At 37.3% G+C, this 19,866-nt stretch overlaps 1 protein-coding gene across 2 annotated transcripts in view; it reads right to left on the reverse strand.

Annotated features, from left to right (window-relative positions):
• Positions 1–578: 578 nt before the first annotated feature.
• iqsec3a (IQ motif and Sec7 domain ArfGEF 3a) overlaps positions 579–19,866 on the reverse strand; it is a 145,316-nt gene continuing 126,028 nt past the window's right edge. The window contains exons 11-14 of one of the 2 annotated variants that reach the window (XM_079868555.1): positions 17,295–17,456; positions 12,978–13,067; positions 7,709–7,755; positions 579–1,650 (exon numbers count right to left, since the gene is read on the reverse strand). In XM_079868555.1, the coding sequence (XP_079724681.1) occupies positions 1,609–1,650; positions 7,709–7,755; positions 12,978–13,067; positions 17,295–17,456 (341 nt within the window). In that variant the 3' untranslated portion in view covers positions 579–1,608. Of the gene's footprint in view, positions 1,668–7,708; positions 7,756–12,977; positions 13,068–17,294; positions 17,457–19,866 lie in introns of both variants that reach the window. The other variant, XM_079868554.1, reaches the window with a different exon arrangement.

The following is a 19,866-nucleotide window of genomic DNA, read 5'->3' on the forward strand; positions in this document are numbered from 1 at the left end:
GTAAAGCATGTCAGATTGTGGTAGTCCGCTGGGATTGTGACGAAATAATGTATTTAATATGATTTTTGGCAATGTTTGTGCCAAGATTTGCAAATCAGGTGCTAAAACAAGAACATGCAAATTAATGGTGCTAAAGGTAGGTGCAATTCATTAGCGAATTCCCCTTGAATATTGAAAACATGTTTTCATTTGTTGCATTGGCACTGCTCACGTGATGATAAGTCATGCAAATTTTCTGGTAATTATATTATATTTCAAAAGATAAGCAGAAAATGAGGTCAAGGTTGAAATTGTCTTCATTTTGAGAGTCGTGTTCCAACGTTTGACCCAAGCCTCAACACACTTGGGAACAATGGTACAAGTCATGTGAAAGAGCCTTATTACTTTCTACATTCTTAATTTACACACATATATCAGTTAAAAGAAGTGACATAAAAGACATTTTCAAAGATAGGTGATAAGGAAGTAAATCACATTTCACAGGGATACAACATCAGCCACATAAGTGGGGGAAGAAACAGTTTGTGGCAAATGGTACTGCTTAAATGTATATTATATATATATATATTTTTTTTTTTCAAATGTTTGTATACCTGTAGGGAATCTAAATGATCGATATAAGCACAAATGTTTTCTCTAGCCCTAAGCGTTCAAGAGTGCAAAAAGTCGACGGTGGAGGGTGTCCTCGTTTTGGCACGCACATCATTTTCCAGTCAAAAGCATACACACACATACACACTAAATAGACATCAGAAGGATAATAAAAGCCAAAAGGGTGATTTTACACTTAAAACCGGCTCCCACACAAAAGCAAGTGTCAGTGGAATTGAAACGAATGTTGTCGGGTATCACATTTCTTTCGTGAAATCATTTTGTCTATAACAAAATGCACCAGAGAAATCCTGTCGAGGACAAGTACTCAGCAATATAATCTCAGAGAGTGTCCAGAAAGACGAAAACCGTTAAGAAATTTTTTTAAAACTACATAACGTTTCAAAATACACCGCGATTAAGTAAATCGTATTTTCTTATTAGTTGTTTACACATATCTGCAAAGTCAATAAAGTCTTCATATCTTCATGTCTGTTACCTTAAATATATGTATATAGATAACTTTTTTCATTATATTTCTTTCATATATATATACATATGTAGATAAATACTGTAAAAGTGCGCCTGCAGTTTTGTCGGTTTTAACTCTACATTAGGCTACGAGAGCCACTTGGGGTCCTCTGCAGTGCAAGGCGGGGATCTGGGGGTATATACTGGTGAGGGTGGTTATATGGTGGTGGTGGTGGAGGCAATGGAGGTTGTGAGCCGTCGCTCCCCCCCTGGTTGCCTCCGTTGTCGGGTGAACGCACTGGTGTGGAGAGCACAGACTGGATGAGCTGGTGATGAGTGGGGCTCTGGCTGAGGAACGCCTCCATGCGGCCGTGACCGCCTTTGTCCAAGACGATGACCTTGACGATTTGCTGGCACTGGATGAGCGTGTCTGGTCGTATCTCGGTCAGTGCCACGGGCTGGTAGGAGTGCGAGGGTGTGGGGCTGGCGTGCTGCAATGGAGGCTGCTGGAAGAGCTCCCTCTGGTGGTTGAGAAGGGCGGCGCTCTCAGGGCTCGACGGTGCCGTGTTGAGCTGGTACGTCTGAAGCCTGTTGTGAATTGACACCTAGTTTAGAAAACAGTCAGAGATAGCATCATATGTTATAAGACTGTTCTCCTTCTACCGCCATCAGCCCTCCGGTGAACACACATCACAAAAGACATGCGTAAAGTGTTGGGTGGCACAAGGGGTTTGCTCGGTGTCTTGCAACTCGGACAGAGGGTGGGAAGCTGGAATTGGGGATGCAGATGTGGAGGGTTTCGGGGGCCGTGTGTTTGTGTCTCTAAGGTGCGTGGTGGTTATTAAGAGGACACTGAGGGCCCCTGTGTCTCCCTTGGAAACCACTTGAGCATTTTAGGAATAGAGAATGAAGAACGAGTCAGGGTAGAAGGGGGACAAGAAAGGGTGGGACAGGTTAAACAATGGGAAGGGTGTAGTTGGACAACTACAGACGACACACATCTGAACGCATGCCATCACTATTTCTAACACTTAAGGTTCGGGGCTTAAACAAGAGTTTGCCAGAACTTGCAAACAACTCTCTCATTCTTTCTAACCATCTCCTGGGCTCTAATGAAATGTCTCCCCGATTGTCTGTGGGATATAGACACGCTTCTGGGATTGATGACTTTGAGGAGTGATGAACAGGTGAAAAAGTGAGTTAGTCTAGCTTGGTCTCAAGATAGATGGTGGCTCTCAAGGTTTAGCTTGAGGGCTAAAGTGAGGACATCTTCATCTTGTGAATCAATCTTCCTGACTGTTGGAGTTAGGGCACGAATTGACTGGCAGTGCACCACTTTGTCTGAGAACAGAGAGTGTGGGGGGTTTCAGGTGAGGTAAAAACTGTGTTGGTGAACAGAAGTTTTTAGTATGATGATTCCGTAGGTTTTACCTAGTTTTAGGTATTTTCAAGCACAATCTCACGGCAATTCGTACGTAATTTACGAGGTGGCTAATTCGTACGAATTCATACTCTCACGAATTTGTACGATTGTTGCTAAATCGTAGATATTTTACAAATTGCCTAATTCGTATGAATTTGTACGAATCACCTACCTCTCACCCCGCCCCTAAACCTACCCATCACTGGGGTTTAGACAAATCGTACGAATTCGTACGAATTGGTCGTGAGATAGCGTTGGTATTTTAGTTTTAGAATGTTAGGGCTGCCTTAGTTCTGCACTAAAACATTAAAAATGTTTTATTATTATTATTATTATTTTAGTTAAATGGATTTGAAATGTTGTTGTTTTTTCAAATCTGCATATTCCAAATCTGACTTCATGAATACATAAAGTGAAAAAAAAAAAAAAAAAGTGTCATACTGCAAACTGCTGCTAAATTATGAAATAACAATGAATTCTGCATAAATGTGACTATGCTGAAGCTCAGCAACCCTCCAACACACTTCAGCTTCCATTTTTGTCTGCACTTTTCAGGTCAAGTCCATCTCAACCTTACATACCTGTCCAGCTATCATGTGTCAATCACTGCCATCCATAACAGCTAGAGCATGTTTTATTAAATGTGACGGCGGTACTACCATGTGTAAATTGGCAGGTGGCTCAACTAGTCTATAGTGGTTGGACACCTTGTTTCTCTCTCTTTCTCTCTTTCGCCCTCTCCTCCAGGATATGGCTGGCGTTTCCTCTGACCCCTCTACTGCCTACGATGTGTTCTGACAGCCGGTGCCCTTCAGGGGTTCGTGGGGTGCTGACATTTACATGTGGCATGATTAAGGTGAGGGTTTTCAGTGCCAGACAGGAAGTCGCTGCCACTCTGATCATGTTCAGGCTACTAATATGTTACATCTAATGGTAGCTGTTGATTTTTGGTAATTCTAATAAAAAATGGGTTAACACTTTAATTTAGGGTCCAAAAAGTTTATTGAGTCGTAGTTAATAGTTAATAGTGAGAATTGGACCCTAATCTAAAGTGTGACCAAAAATGGTATATATTTTCTTAAGCAATTTCTTTAGGATCCTTTTGATTTGTTGAATCAGAATCTTGAAATGCCAAGACTAGTTGTTATTCATATTTCCTGTTTGTAAAGAGAGTGTTTGATTTATCTGTTTTGGTAACACTTTATATTAACATTCAGAAATAAATAATTAACAAACATTATATAATGCTTAACAGACCATTAGTTAATATATATTCACATAGCTAGAAATATGAGATAATGAGCTTGTTAATGTTTACTAATGAACTTTACATAATGAACATTACATAATGATTAACAGATCGTTATTTAATGTTAATGTTAATTAATGTGAACTGAAATGCTTACAGATGCCATTAAACTTTCAATTCATATGATCATGCACTTTTTTTAAATCTACAAATTATTTTGACAGATGTTTTACAATGATATAAAGATAAATCATTAACAAACATTAAATAATGCTTAACGGACCATTCGTTAATATATACTCAAGCTGTTAGATAACGTGCGTGTTAATGTTTATATAAACATATTAAAGGTTACATAATGAGTAACAGATGGTTACATCTGATAACATGCTAACAAATCTCATTAAACTTTGGTTCATAATATATTACCTAATCCACTTTTCAAATGTTGATAAAAAATAGGCACTTCACACACTATTCATGATATTATATTATTCATTAACTCAACCACAGTCTGTAAAGGTCATACATTTGGTCTTTGTTTGTTGTGGTGTGTATTTTTTTTTTTTTTTTTCTACAAATCATTATTAATTATTTGTTCATGTTTTTGCAGTACCCAACTAAACCCACTATTCATTATTTACTAATAATTTAATATCTTTATGGTCAGTCATCTCAATGGCAAAAGTGACCTGAATTCACCCTAAAAATAAATATACCAAAATGTATTTGAAATACATTTATGTTATGCTAAGTATACTGCAAATAAATTTACATATTTATGTGCTTAATATAAATACCCTGCAATTGTACTGTTGGCACACTAAATTGGTATACTTAAAGTCTGCTGCATTTTAATTTACATTAAATAATGATATTGTAATCATGTAATGTTTAATAAGTTCATTAGTAAACATTAACAAGCACGTTAATATATTTATAGCTTTGTGAATATATATTAACTAATGATCGGTTAAGCATTATATAATGTTTGTTAATGAAATTTAATATAAAGTGTATAAACCTTTTTTTTTTTTTTTACTATTTTAGTTTTAGTATTTTTGTTATGTGCTTTTACCATTTTTATTACCCCCGCCCAACACCATACATACAAACTTTCTATTTCAACAGTGACAGATATTTTTGTTGTTTTTTACTTTTTTATTATTTATTATTATTCTACATGCATTGCCATTTAGACCACACACTGTTATTCCTAAAAAGGTCACCGGCCATCTCATTTACTGGTCTTTGCCCAGTGCTTGCTTGCCATTGTGTCCTTGAGTTCCCTCATGTGCACAGAAGATGGTGCTACATCATGATGCTAATCACATGGCCCTCTGGGTAATGTATTTTATGCAGAGTTTGTCTGCTACAGTGTCTTTAATAACCCTGCAGAGAGGATGCTACATCAGATTTATGTTAGAGTTAACTGGGGCTTGTTTGAAATGTTGAACGTCTACTACCTGGTTAGCATTGAGTGTGAGCTTGCGAATAAAAACTGAATCTGTTTAGCCCTTGATACACCAAGCCGACGGTCACACCATTTTTGCTGTGTGTTCCGCACCCCCTATGGGTTTTTTTTTTTGGCCGATTGAGAATGTTGAATCGGCGGCCGTCTGAGAGAGAACTCTGATTGGCTGTTCATCTTAGTGAACGAGTGCATGAGAAAAGAAGCGAGCAAAGAAGTCAAGACAACACGCTGTTCTAATTTAATGTCATCTTATCTGAACATTCAAATGTGCGAATATTTTCATAACAGCATGAGCCATCAGCATGAGCATGATTGATATTCAAAATGGTAAGTGAGGGCTGCTTTGTTTACAGTTTGTATATCTGAAGTCCTAGTTTCGGTTTCCCTTTTTGAATGATGAATTGATACCTGCTGATATAGACAGATATTTACTTACACGCAGGCACAGAACGCATGTTCTAGTTGACAGTCGCCTTTAGTTCTTTTTAATTCTCTTCTTTTGGTGTGTTCAAGCGCAGCTTTTTGTCCGCTAGTACTTTCCTCGCCGCTAGTTAATTTATGTCGGCTTGGTATGTCACAGCCTTAATACATGTCGTCAATTCACCCTTCGCAGGGAGTTTGATTGACGTATTTCCACTGTTGAAATAACATTACTTCTGATGTTCATTCATGTTTATTTGATGCTAGAAATGAACTAGAAGGAAGAGATGATCAGTTCACGTACAGCTTTAACTGAGGCGCTACAGCGATCTGTCACAACACATTGAAGAGCCACAAAACGGTATTTATTTACATTTCTTTAATTTCATACCAAAAGTAACCTGGTCTTTCCTGTCTGTTGGCTCGTTGTCAGTGTCCTCTCTGCTCCGCAATGTATTTTTCACTGCGTGAGAACATGTGTGGCGTGAGAGCGGCATGGCTTGTCGGACATAGCAACAGTAACTAAAGGGGGCGGGTCTTTGCGAACAGTCAATTGTGAAAAAGAAGTCTTCCAATCTTAAAAGTATATTTTTAAGACTATTTTTAGAAAACTATTTTAGAAACTATTTTATTTAGGTTCAATCAAAAATAACTTGATATGATGCCGTTCGAGTTTCAATACCTTTTTTTTCTAACTACTTTTAAACTTAAAGGAGAACTCCGGTCAATTTTAACATTGAGCTAATTTTTTTGTAAATTTGGAGTGCTGTCAGTACAGAGAACAACGACAAAAATCGGTGTTGCCTACACCGTGTTATCCTCTTTTTAAAATTTGCACCCTGTTGACTTAAATGGGGCAAGTTTTAAACCTGCTTTTAGCCTCTTAACATCCTTGATGTGTCATTACAAGTGCACAGGTCATGTGAGTGATTCCTTCAGAGTGAACATGGTGAATCTGACTGCAGTAGATGTGAAAGATATGAATAAAAATGAAGTTAATTCGGCCAGCGCACATACCTGTATTTATTTCCTGTTTTCGGTCGAAGTCCATAGTAGTTGATTGTCGAGTTCGGGCGCGTGATCATAGGTAGCTAAGCAACAGTGGAGAACTCGACAATCGACTACTGTGGACTTCGACCGAAAACAGGAAATAAATACAGGTATGAGCGTTGGCCGAATTAACTTCATTTTTATTCATATCTTTCACATCTACTGCAGTCAGATTCACAGTGTTCACTCTGAAGGAATCACTCACATGGCTGGGCACTTATAATGACACATCAAGGATGTTAAGAGGCTAAAAGCAGGTTTAAAACTTGCCCCATTGAAGTCAACAGGGTGCAAATTTTAAAAAGAGGATAACACGGTGTAGGCAACACCGATTTTTGTCGTTGTTCTCTGTACTGACAGCACTCCAAATTTACAAAAAAATGAGCTCAATGTTAAAATTGACCAGAGTTCTCCTTTAATATGGTGACTTAAAAACACACCACTCACAGCACAGCAAGCTTATGTACATAGACTAACAATTATCGCAGCTGGATTTTTCCATATAATAAAAAACAGAGATATAGTCATGGTCTGAGTGAGTTTAGTCATGCTGTTTGCGTAGTTTTGACAAAAAAAAACCCACTCCCTTTCTAAGCGCTACCACAAGCTTTCATAACGTGCATTGCAACACTCTCCATTTTCTCCTGAACAGTTTGATTCTGCTGAACTGTTTTCTTCATACTTGAATAAAGCTGTGCCTCTGTTGGCAATGCTCTTGAAAGTCTCCTCCACACTGCAGTGTTAATTTAACAGGAGGGGGCAGCAGTGCACAGATGAGTTTTACCTCCAGGGGGCTTCTGATGATTTTGGGTTTGGCGGCGATAACGTTTAGATTGGCTTGAGGGGAAGTGGAAGGTCGTCTGGTTGAGGACACTGCATTTTCACTCCAGCAGGAACATATGGCTGTTGTAGCTTGTTAATTCCTGTTCACTAACTTAATGTGTTCTATGCGCTGTAAGCTACTGACGCTGTTTGACGGATGCTTCTAGGGGTCTGTAGAGACTTACCTGCGAGAACACTGAGCTCTTACCTCTACTGCATTGTGTCCGCTCTGTGATGTGTTCAATTCCTGTTTGCCTGTGAGAAAAGAAATCCAGGTCAGACTAAAGATTAAGGAATGGTTGGATACATACAGTACAAGATGATAGTTTGAGTAAATATGCTTGGAATTAGGTTTAATCACTACAACAAAATGTTCGTCTGGATATTTTTTCTTATTCTACAACAACATTGTTGATTGAATTATTTAAAATACAATTTAAAGCAGCATGAATTTAACAAACAAATGCTATATTTATCAATGGTGGTTCACTGTGCCACTTAAGTATATATTCTGCCCCAAATTATTATAATTAATAAATTGTTAGTTGAGTTTTTTGTTTTTGTTTTGGAATTCTTATTAAATCTTCTAAACTATGATTCTCATTACTGTAATACAGTCAAAAATGACAAATAATACAGTTATTTAAATAAGTATCAATGAAACAAATACTACAAGTAGTTCTAAGTACTTTGCAATTTAAATATCTCTATTTAAATCACACAAAGAAATTGAATAAGTACTTTATTGTCACAAGAATAGGCTTCTTTTTCATTTTTTCTTTTGTTAATATTATGTCAAATCAAGTCACCTTTATTTATACAGTGCTTTATACAATACAGATTGTTTCAAAGCAGCTTTACAGTGATAACAGGACAATTATTCAATGATTCAAACAGGTAATTTCGGCTGTACAGTAGCTCTAAAAGAAAAATGTGTAATTGTTCATTTGAAGTCAGTTCAGTGTTGAATTAGTTCCATTGAAAAGATCATCAAATATTAAATTTGTTCATTTCACCTATAGAGCAGTTCTGCAGAAAACAGTGATGTCATCATCAAGCTCAGTTCAGTCCTCATCCAATAGTGTCATTGCAGTCAAATCAAGAATATTAAGAGAAATATAATTTCTTTATGTTGATTTTGTAGTGAATTATACCTGCTGTTTTTTTTTTTATATATATATAGATTCATCCAAACATGGGTCTACTGCAGGGGTCACCAAACTTTTTTCTCTGGGGGCCACATTATCATTCCTGACTGTGATGGGGGGCCGGGGCCGGGTCAGCTATATAACATAGAATTGTATGACCCAGACCAAAATGACCACCAGCAGACCTCATTGTGTAGTAGAGATTACTAGCCTGGCACAGCCATCCCCACTACTATATCCACACTACTATATCAACACTTGATTCCTGGCACATATTTGTTTATCTTTACTAGTGGTTTGCAAAAGTTGTAATCGAGTCTTCACGCTTTGTTTTATTTAAAGTTATTCTTCACAAATAATCGTTGGTCCACTGTTCTTTGAAAACTCTCCACTCTCTTTTAGGGGTGGAACGGTACACAGAAGTCACGGTTCGGTTCATACCTCGGTTCAGACATCACGGTTGGGTACAATGAAGGGAAAAGCAAAACAAAAATGCAGAAGGCTTGTGCATGTCTCAGGCTGGACCACCAAAAGAAAAATAAATGTCTTAAAGGAGAACTCCGGTCAATTTTAACATTGAGCTCATTTTATTGTACATTTGGAGTGCTGTCAATACAGAGAACAACTACAAAAATCGGTGTTGCCTACACCGAGTTATTCTATTTTTAAAATTTGCACCCTGTTGACTTCAATAGGGCAAGTACTAAACCTGCTTTTAGGCTCTTAACATCCTTGATGTGTCATTACAAGTGCACAGAAAATGTGAGTGATTCCTTCTGAGTGAACACGAGTGGATCTGACTGCAGTAGATGTAAAAGATATGTATAAAAATTATGTTATTTAAGCCAGCGCAAATACCTGTTTACATCCTGTTTTTCGGTTGAAGTCCAAAGTAATCGATTGCCGAGTTCACGCGCGTGATCATAGGTAAATAAACCTATGCGCGTGAACTCGGCAATCGACTACTTTGGACTTCAACCGAAAAACAGGATGTAAACAGGTATTTGCGCTGGCTTAAATAACATCATTTTTATACATATCTTTTACATCTACTGCAGTCAGATCCACTCGTGTTCACTCAGAAGGAATCACTACATTTTCTGTGCACTTGTAATGACACATCAAGGATGTTAAGAGCCTAAAAGCAGGTTTAGTACTTGCCCTATTGAATATAACACAGTGCAAATATTAAAAATAGAATAACTCGGTGTAGGCAACACCGATTTTTGTCGTTGTTCTCTGTATTGACAGCACTCCAAATGTACAAAAAAATGAGCTCAATGTTAAAATTGACCGGAGTTCTCCTTTAAGCCTTGTATTTTTTTTTAAATAAGTTTTATTAATAAAGTAAAGGCATAGAACCAGTTTATTTGTAGTGCACTGGCAATAGTTTTATATAATTAGTTCATTAATTCAATTAAAAAAATACCTTGATATGGTTGGTAATTGGACCTGAATTAATTGAAAATTAATCTGCTACATTTCAGATTAATATATTTGTTTTCCTTAAAAATGTAATTCACAGTAACTTAAACACTTTGCAGTTTGAATGATGTCCTGCATAAACTAAATGACGGAGTATGTTTTTATGTTTCCACTGTTCGATCGCGGCTGCGCCACACACACACACACACACACACACACACACACACACACACAAATATAAGTAAACACTTTACGACTTTTCGATCGCGCCCACACCTCTCTCTCAACATATTCCAGCATTGCAATCTTTACACCGCAGCCTGCTTCAGAGCTTCAGAGCTGAGGTGGAGCTACAGATTAGGTGTCCCTAAGAATCCGCGTATCTAACAGTAGTTCCGCATTACATTAATTAAATTGCACGCAAGTTTCATTTATTTTTATACCGTGTATTCTCTGTGTAAATGTATGCACCAAACTGTGACGCCCGTACCATGACGTACCGTCCATAACGACTTTTGGGGATTGCCTCATAGGGCCGATTCAAGTGGTGGGGGGCAGAGGGGCTGGGGGGCCAGTCAAAGGGGGGTGGCGGGCCTGAGTCGGCCCGCGGGCCTTAGTTTGGTGACCCCTGGTCTACTGGACTGAAGTCTGGAGGCTGGTTCAGTACACTGTATTTTTGTTTGACTTTTGAGGGGTGTTTTAGGTTTCAATACACTGCTGTATTGAAACTCACATCAATAATACAACCCTAGACAAAATCACACTGTCTCTCTATTGCTTACAGTAAAAAAGCACATATGTAGAATGCATGTAATCATCCTGTCTCCATCTCAAAAAAACTCTCGAACTCTGTTCCATAACCTAACTAACTCACTTTTACCTCATCTACTGTCTAGGCAGAGCCGAACTGGGGCATTCATAATTCTTAAGGGCGCCATCTTGGGGGGGTGGTTGTTCAGTTGGGTCCCCCTCGGTTAAAATCACGTTGCATGTCGGAGGGGAGGAAGGAACCGCTTCCACAATAGCGCTGACAGATGTATCTCTTTTATTTTGTTTTCATTTTTTATTTAAAATATTCACAAACTTGTGAATTATATCATGAACTATCTGATACAATTCAGATTGTCAAAAACATGTAAGTGAATGTGTTTTGTAGTTCAAACTAATTTATAATGATCATGTTGATCTGTAATGTGCGAAGGGTGTCCGCCATGTTAGACTGTGCTGCAATTCAATTGGATCTGTCAGATTTACATCACGTTAATTCATCCACTGCTCTAGCCTAGAAATCTAGATGCACCCTAGCGGCAGCAAAATGTATTTTGCAGCCAGGGCAGTCTAGCAACTCTCCATAGACTTTCGAGCTGCAAAAACCTAAATTGGGTCAGGCCAATCACGTCGCGTATAGAGTAGGCGGGGCGGGCTTAACATAATGACGACAGAGTTGCGACGGTTCCCTGCTACTTGAAAACAAAGAATGACGGCTGCTGCTGGCGAACAGTCTTTCGAATCGGCTTTAGCCGCGACTCTGGAGGACTTGGAGTTAAGTTTTTCTTTGAGAAAAGAGCAAAGAACGGCACTTAAGTCATTCTTAAAAAAAGGAAGATGTGTTTGTCGTTTTGCCGGCCAGATATGGCAAAAGTTGAATCTATCAACTAGCTCTGCTGTTGGGAAAACGCTCTGGTTGGTTGAAGCGCTGTCCTATTGCGTGCAGAGGGAATTTGAAAGACAGCCGTTTATCCCGCCCCTCGGATTAAACCGCGTCTATGGTGAGTTTCCAGACCTAACATCTTGATGTAGGTCTGGCTTGCCAGGCTACCACTGCTCCCGAAATACATAAAAGTAAGTGCCTGGAGAACTGGATGAAGAATAGAGTGAACTTTATAGTTACCAACACAATGTGTATCTGATATAAATAACATACTTTGTTAAATTATAATTGAAAGGATTATTGTTGCTGCTTTCATAGACTTCAGTGTGTATTTAACAAACTATATATATATTTTTGCTGGTACTTATGTGTATTTAAATGTCTGAAACATAAAATAAACATTTTGTGGTTGAAAACCCTGAATGGTTGTGATATAAAAAGCGTTGAGCGCGAAAACACATTTGAATTTTGCAGTTGATCACGTGACGCACTGAATTTTCTAATCACACTGTTGTGATCGTACGCGTTAAATCGTTAAATCGATCATGTTTCGGAGGTGGGGGTCAAATTAAAACTGAGGGGGCACAAATCAGATCTGAGGGGGCAATGTCCCTCCGTGGTGCCGGGCCTGTGTCTAAGTAAGCTAGCGTCTAAAGCATTAAGCTAACTAATGGAACTTTTAAGTGACTAATCTGAAACACTGTAAACAGACAGCAACTTTGTACAGCAAACAAATAGTGTGTGCACAAGAGTTTGCCGTCAGCAAGTTGCTAGGCTAATGAAGCCTTGTAAGCATATCAAACAGTGCACACAAATATTGGGTAAAATATTCAATTTCTGAGCTCATTTTTGTTCATGCTTTTGAGTTTGGGATGAAATGCTAGTATATTAATTTAATCCTTCATGCATATTTAATGATTTTATCCGCTATCTTATTGCAGTGGTTTCTGGGATTGCTTTATCTGCAGAGAATACATTTGATTCTGATTTAAAATTACACCAAAATAGGGTATCTCAGAAAGCAGCATATTTCTGGTCTCTGTGATGCCTGGGGGGAACAATATTGTCTGGAACTGATTTTTTTTTTTTTTTCTCTCTCTTTTTTTTTTTTTTTTTTTTTTGAGTTTTGATGATATTTTAAATGTATAGCACACACTGTGAATCCTGCTAGGTAATACCTGAACAGATGTTGAATGCAAATGATGAGAAATACAGCAGATAAATGTGTGTCAGTGTTGTTCGTTGTAAATTACCTGGAGAACCTTGTCTTCCCTTCAACTCAAGTTGAGTCCCGTTGTTTTTGATGGAGTGAGTTTTGGCTCCCTGTTGTTTCTCTAACTCCCCTAAAAAGACAGTGAAAAGAGACAAGGCGAGTTGTAAGTCCATGCCAGAAACACATACATGCACACACTCTCTATACGGACCAACAAAGGCACAAAACAGCTAAACACATACATGTACAACAATTTGCTCACATGCTCTAAACCTTGAGCCGTCTGGCTCTAAACAGCAGAGCTCCAATTCACCATACTTACACCCAGGGCTTGATGATAATTGCCTGTCATTTCTAATCAGGCTACAAAAGAGTTTTTCCGTTCTCCGACAGAATTGTAAGAAAGATCTGGCTCTACATTAGGACTTTTTAAAGGGAAATATGCCCTCTGATTTAATGAAACCATTAGAAAGGAATAGGCCTCGATAAAACCTGTGAGTGCACAAAGAATAGCTGACAACAAATCATCTGGATACTATGTACGGAGTATGCTAGTTAAACATATTTATTACCATAATACGTTGAAGGATAAAAGGAGAATAGAGAGATTCCTGAGAATAGAGAAGGTATGCAGACAGCAATTGAAAGAAAATACTGTATATGACAATTAATAATAATGATGATGATTTTTTTTTTTTAAATCTAGTTTGTTTTATGTTGATTTGTGTGGGTTTATAAAAAAAAATACCATTTTCAACAAAAGTTTTCATGTAATTTTTCATATAATGATTGTGTAAACAGAAAGTCAAAGTAATATAAGTATGGCTATAAATATTATTGTATTTTTTCAGGTTGATCTATGTGTTTTTGAAAGTCAAAATTAAACTGTCAGTTTAACTGTCAGGGGTTATGTTCGGCTTAGTTCTTGTCTCGTTCTTCTGTTTCTCTGTTTCTTTCTGTCTAGCTCTTGTGTTCCCCTTCTAAGGGGCTGTTTACACGACACCATTTTCAACTAAAAACTTTTTATGCGTTTTGGCCATTCGTTTACACGACAACGCCGTTTTGGGGGCCTGAAAACGCATACTTTTGAAAACGAGTTTCAAAGTGGAAGGTTTTGAAAACGGCCTCTGTGTAAACAACAAAAACGCGAATCTCTGCATATTCTAATGCATATTACGTGTTCAGTCTATAGTGTTTCATCGCCATCTAATGGCCTGGAAGCAGAATACAGCGTCATTTTCGCGGATCCGTATAAATGGGGATTGTTTTGTCAATGGTGTCGTCTGTATGCGGAAAACTCAAAGGAAAAATGTCTCAGTTTTAAGCATATCGTTGTTGTGTAAACGTACCCTTACTTACCTTGTTAACCAATTAGTATCACTTGTATAACATTTAGATGAACAGTCGACAACGTTGTCAAAATGATTTCCGTTCTCATGGATCTGCGAAAACAACTAAAAATGCTGTATTATTCATGCCAGGCCAGTAGTTGGCGATGTCACTCTGTACAGAAACACTACGTGCCTATAGAATGAACACGTAATACGCATGCGCATGACGTCACAGTTTTAACAAATTTGCATTTTTGTAGTTTACATGGAAACGACTACGTATCGTTTACAAAAACTTGCACTTTGAAACCCGTTTTCAAAAGTTTGTGTTTTTCAGGCCCCCAAAACGCCGCTGTCGTGTAAATTAATGGCCGAAACACAAAAAGTTTTCCGTTTTTATTTGAAAAAGGGTGTCGTGTAAACCCCCATGTTTGTGTGGTTTGTTTATCTCCAAAGTATCTTTAGTGATCTTCTGAGTTATTTATTAAAGACTATTTATCCCCTTACTATTCTTTGAGACATTCTCCTTGAAACCTCGGTTTATTTTTGTAGTTTTCTGTCATTTTAAAGTTAGATTGAGAGAAACTATTTCATAGCAAGAGCTCTAGAATGAAGCCCCATTTGGATAACAGATTACCTGCCTCAAAAGGTTGCCTTTATGTGCTGCGCTAAAATAAAGACAAAGACATGAAATACAAGCAAAAGTATCAATGCACAAGTGGATTTATTCATGCTTTGGTTGTAAAGAGAAGTTCCTTTTATGTGGGAAAGAAAAGATGTGTAGCTGTGTAGATGACAGCTCTCAGTTCAACTACAGCTGTATTCCTGAAAGAGAGTAAAGGTGCTTATCTCTCTGTTCTCAGTGAAACTGCTGACACGGATACAAAACAGCACAAGACTTTCCATGGACCCTTGCTCTCTCTAGCACAGGATGTAATGAAAACCAACTGGTCTCAGCAGAATACATGCTTTGATGTCCAGTGGCACTCAGCCCCTTTCTCTTTCTCTCTCTTTCTCTTTTTGTCTTTCTACCTCATGGAAACCAAAAGACATTTCTCTGTTCCTGCTTCCCTATCTTTCCTCCTCAATTCCTTCAGATAATATTTGAAAGCCTGACTGCAATGTACAAATGAAATTTTTCATTTATTGTGGAATATCAAAACAGCGAGATTCCTAAAGGACAAACGCACAGGGAAAGCAAATATATACACAGAATTTTTTCAAAAATTTTGCACAAATAAACAGTAGAAGAGCCAAGACCGCAAAATGAGGATAAATAAATAAATACGTAAATGTGTCGCTGTTATGGTTATCTTCTGTGTTTGTTTCTGTTTATGGCTGGGTTTTGTCTATGTTTAGTTCGGTTTCCTTTGTTGGTTTCTGGAGTTTCTTTGCTCTGCTCATTGTTTGATTATCAGTCACACCTGTTGCTTGTTCCCTTGATTGGTTTGAGTTTGTACTTAAGCCATGTGTTTGTTCAGTTCTTGGTCCGTTCACATCTGTGTTTGATGGTTGTTCTGGTAATGAGTTATTAGTGAGAAAGTATTTTGTTATTGTTGAACCTTGTTATTATATCTGTACTGCTGCCTTAAATCCATCTCTTTATTTCACCTGCTGCAACTCTTTTTGCAACTTAAAACTTAAAATATTAAGTGCTAAAACTTGTAATATTAAGTTTATACCAAACTTTGAATGGTAGTGTGTGTAAATATTTATTAAGGAACTATATGTAAAATAATATGGATTTTTTTAATATGGAATAATATATAAAACTAAATTAATATATATTTTGAATGTATATACAATTTATATATTTTTTTGTGTTGAAACATACAGAGGTAATGAGACACTCTTACTTAAAATATAAATGTGTGTATCAACGTCATTTTGCCGTATATGTGTCACAATTATGTTCTGTTTGGTTAATCCCTGTCGTTTCTGTTAGTCTCTATGGTTACTAATCAGTTAATTCTCGTCCAGATGTTTCCATTTAGTTCCGTCATGTTCCTTGTGTATAAATATTTCCTGTTTGGTTCAGTTTGTTTTCGGTCATTGTCTATTTTTAAGTGGTTGTGTTAATATAATTCTCCAGCTAACTCCTGTGTTTCTGTCAGTGGATTTAATAAAGACTGTGGTGTTTATTCTCCTTCGTCGTGCGATTTGTCTACACAGCCAGATCGTAACAATACTGTATGTTTAAATTACTTAAGTTTGTCAGGTAAAACATAAGCTCCTTAATGTGATATTTAGTTAATTTCAAGTTTAATGGTGTAATGCTAAATTTTTTGAAAGTGCATAAATTGTTGCATCCTTAACAACTTTCCTGTAGCTCAAACAGTAGTGTGCATTGCCAAAACCAAGGTCATGGGTTTGATTCCCAGGGAAGGCATGAACTGTATGCTTTAAATGCATTTCAAGCTGCTTTAGATAAAAGGGTGAGTCAAAAGCAAAAACGTAAATGTAAACACCCTGGAAACCACCTACACCCTAGCATTGTGGTGGAGAGATTTGCATGGGCAAGAGCCACTCACATTTTCTTCCGGACATTTAGTTTTATTAATCATAAGTGGCTCAGCATCTGTTTCACTGCTGCTGGCTGCAAACAACTGGGTTTCTTCTGTTAACCCAGCAAATGGACAGCATTATCCAGTGTTACCATGGGAACACTGTGCAGTATTCAAGAGAAGACTGCTGATTCACATCACGAAGCAAGAAAAAATGAAAAAGTATTTATTGACTTGATTGATTAATAGCCCCAGTCAAAAGAGCCCACCCACAAGTCTATGATACAAGACAGACTTACCTTGAAGGAAGGACCTGAGCTATAGGCACAAGGCCTATTGCTCAGGTCCTTCCTTCAAGGTAAGTCTGTCTATAAAGACAAGGGTTTTGTCAGTCAGAGGGAAACCATTTGCTTAGAAATGCAACGACTTTTCCTTAACAAGCCCAAAATTATGTGGAATGAGGTACACATTAAAATTCTCTCGCACACATGCACTTGATATTTTGACACACAGCCCACTCACATTCAATACGTATCTGTTCCATCTCTGACACCTCGGCGATGGACTCCTTCAGGTCCTCTACGAACTTGAGTAGCTCCTCTGCGCTCTGAGCACAGAAATTCAACACCTGCTTTTTATCAGAACCCGAACACGGAGACACAATAGTGATGGCGTGAGGATAGACTGAAAAACAATGAGAGAAAAAAGAGGCATTATATTAGCAAAAATGTAGGCTGTTATTCACTGACAATCTTTAGTCTCTGATAAAGGTCACATCTAGAACGTGTTTACATTCAGATTCAAATATGCTTCATCAATGTCAATGAAAACAACAAAATGTAAATAGATCTCATGTATTTTATCCTTTAAGGATACTTTTTGGTGTGTTTTTGCACTTTTTGGAGCATTAAAAAGGATATGGTCACAAACTGGTACTAAAGAACAGTTTGAAGATTCTTCTCACGCAAGAAAGAAAGTCATACATTGGATAATTTTAAAATGACGAGAAGGTGAGTGAATAATGACAGAATTTAACTATTCCTTAATCATCTGAGATCCAAACCAAAAAACTTTTAGCCATAGGGACCCACTTTTGAGGAGTTTTTTTTTTTTTTTACCAGGATTTGGAGGCTGGTGACGTTTACCTTTGAGAGCAATTGAGCAACTCAACATATATATATATATATATATATATATACATAATCAATAAGTTTATAAGTTATACAATATTCAACTAATGTTTTAAGTCAGTTTAATGCAATTTAAGTTGAAATGACTTAAACATCCAAGCTGATTTTTTTAGAGTGCATGGGGGTAATGCTTATTTTTTAAATCAATTGTTATTGGTTATTTTAATAATTTCCATAACCTTCATCATGAAATTGGCAAGATTTTAGAAAGAATTACCTACAACAGTAACTTAAAACACTGCCTAAATAGTTAGTTGGCTATATTAGATAATATTCACGAATAGCCCACACAACCCAAGTGATGTTAGCATAACCATCAGTTGATTAAAGATGCCAGGATGATGTTTTGTTAAGCATCAGATATGTTCTGACTGGCTTGGAAACTTCTTATGTCATTGCAGGTTAAGAAATACCATTATAATGCATTTATAACACATTAATGACACATTTATAATACCATTTCTGATTTATTGCACTTTTAGCACTTATAACCCTTATAAACTCCATCACTACAGTGACTGGCCACTCAGCAATCATTCTGTGTCTTTTATTGTCTGAGGTTGTGGCTGAAAACATGTTTGTTTACTTGTTGATTTACTCATTTGTGTCTCTCCTATCACATCCAGTCTCTTCAGTCAATCATTACAGATTCGAGAGGGACGAAATATGAGCGTGAGCCATAACACTCACATCTCGCTTAATTACAGCCCAGCTGCCATGAATGTTTGTGTGTGTGTGAGAGAAAGCAAAAGAGTGGGAGGAAGACAGAAATGCTTGTGGCCACCTTAATTGGAAAATGAGAGGGGGCCTGTCATCTTCATTTATCATGTGGTATTCTTTTTGTTGGAAGTAAATCAGTGAAGTGGGCGTTTGAAAGGCACATAATTGTCTGGATCTTGCATGAAGTTTTTCTTCACTCCATAGTGACCAGGTTACTTACACTGCCCTACAAAGCTAAAAAAAAGCAAAAAACAAACAAAAAAAACAATCCTACACAATTCTAAACCTGAGGGGAAAAAATACTTCTAAATTGAATTCTGATCGAATTCTGATCGTGAAATATTCTCTGAATCTGAATATTGTTGAGACAAAAGGTCCAAATGGGGTCCAAAAGTCTGAGAGTTCCAGTGAGTTTGCACGTTTTTCCATATCTTTTGATATATTATACTTACTACATATGACATTATCTACTATATTATAATTATATAGTATAATATAATACATTGCATTATTAGTGTAACATTTTGAGTGAAAGTTGAAATGAATGTCCAGTGAGTGTGTAACTTAGCTTTATATGAAACAGATGAACATTAATCTGACAACCTTTTATTATGTTGGTTGTTACATACAATGGCAGTTCGGAAATGAAATGTATGGTGAGTGACACCAAAAGGCAAATGCTCTATAACATTTGAAAATAACGTACCATGTATATTAAACCCTTCCCTAAACCTTACCGTTACTGTTAACATAAGCAAATGTGAGATTAAAAAACACATTTGCTAAAGCAGCAATGCCATTTAGCTTGCTTCTACAAGTCTTTGAGCTGTTTTATTGTGATTTGTTTTTAAAGCGACTTAAACACGTGCAGTGTTGTACCAGGTGAACTTTCGAGCAAGTTTACTTCATCGGAAAAGCCATTCATACTGTGTGGAGCTGTTTTTTTATGCAAATGTCAGAATATATTAGTTTACAAATCATGCACTATTGTAAAAGTGTTTTGATGTCATATAGTATAGTGGGAATCACAAGAAAATAAGTCTTAAAGGAACACTCCACCGTTTTTTCATATTAAACTATGTTATTCCCTTAACTAAGACGAGTTGATACATATCTCTCTCGTCTCAGTGCGTGCACTCAATCGCTCTGGCGTGCGGCGACACTTTGATAGCACTTAGCTTAGC

The sequence above is a fragment of the Squalius cephalus genome (assembly GCF_949319135.1).
Source record: "Squalius cephalus genome assembly, chromosome: 4".
NCBI lineage: Eukaryota > Metazoa > Chordata > Actinopteri > Cypriniformes > Leuciscidae > Squalius > Squalius cephalus.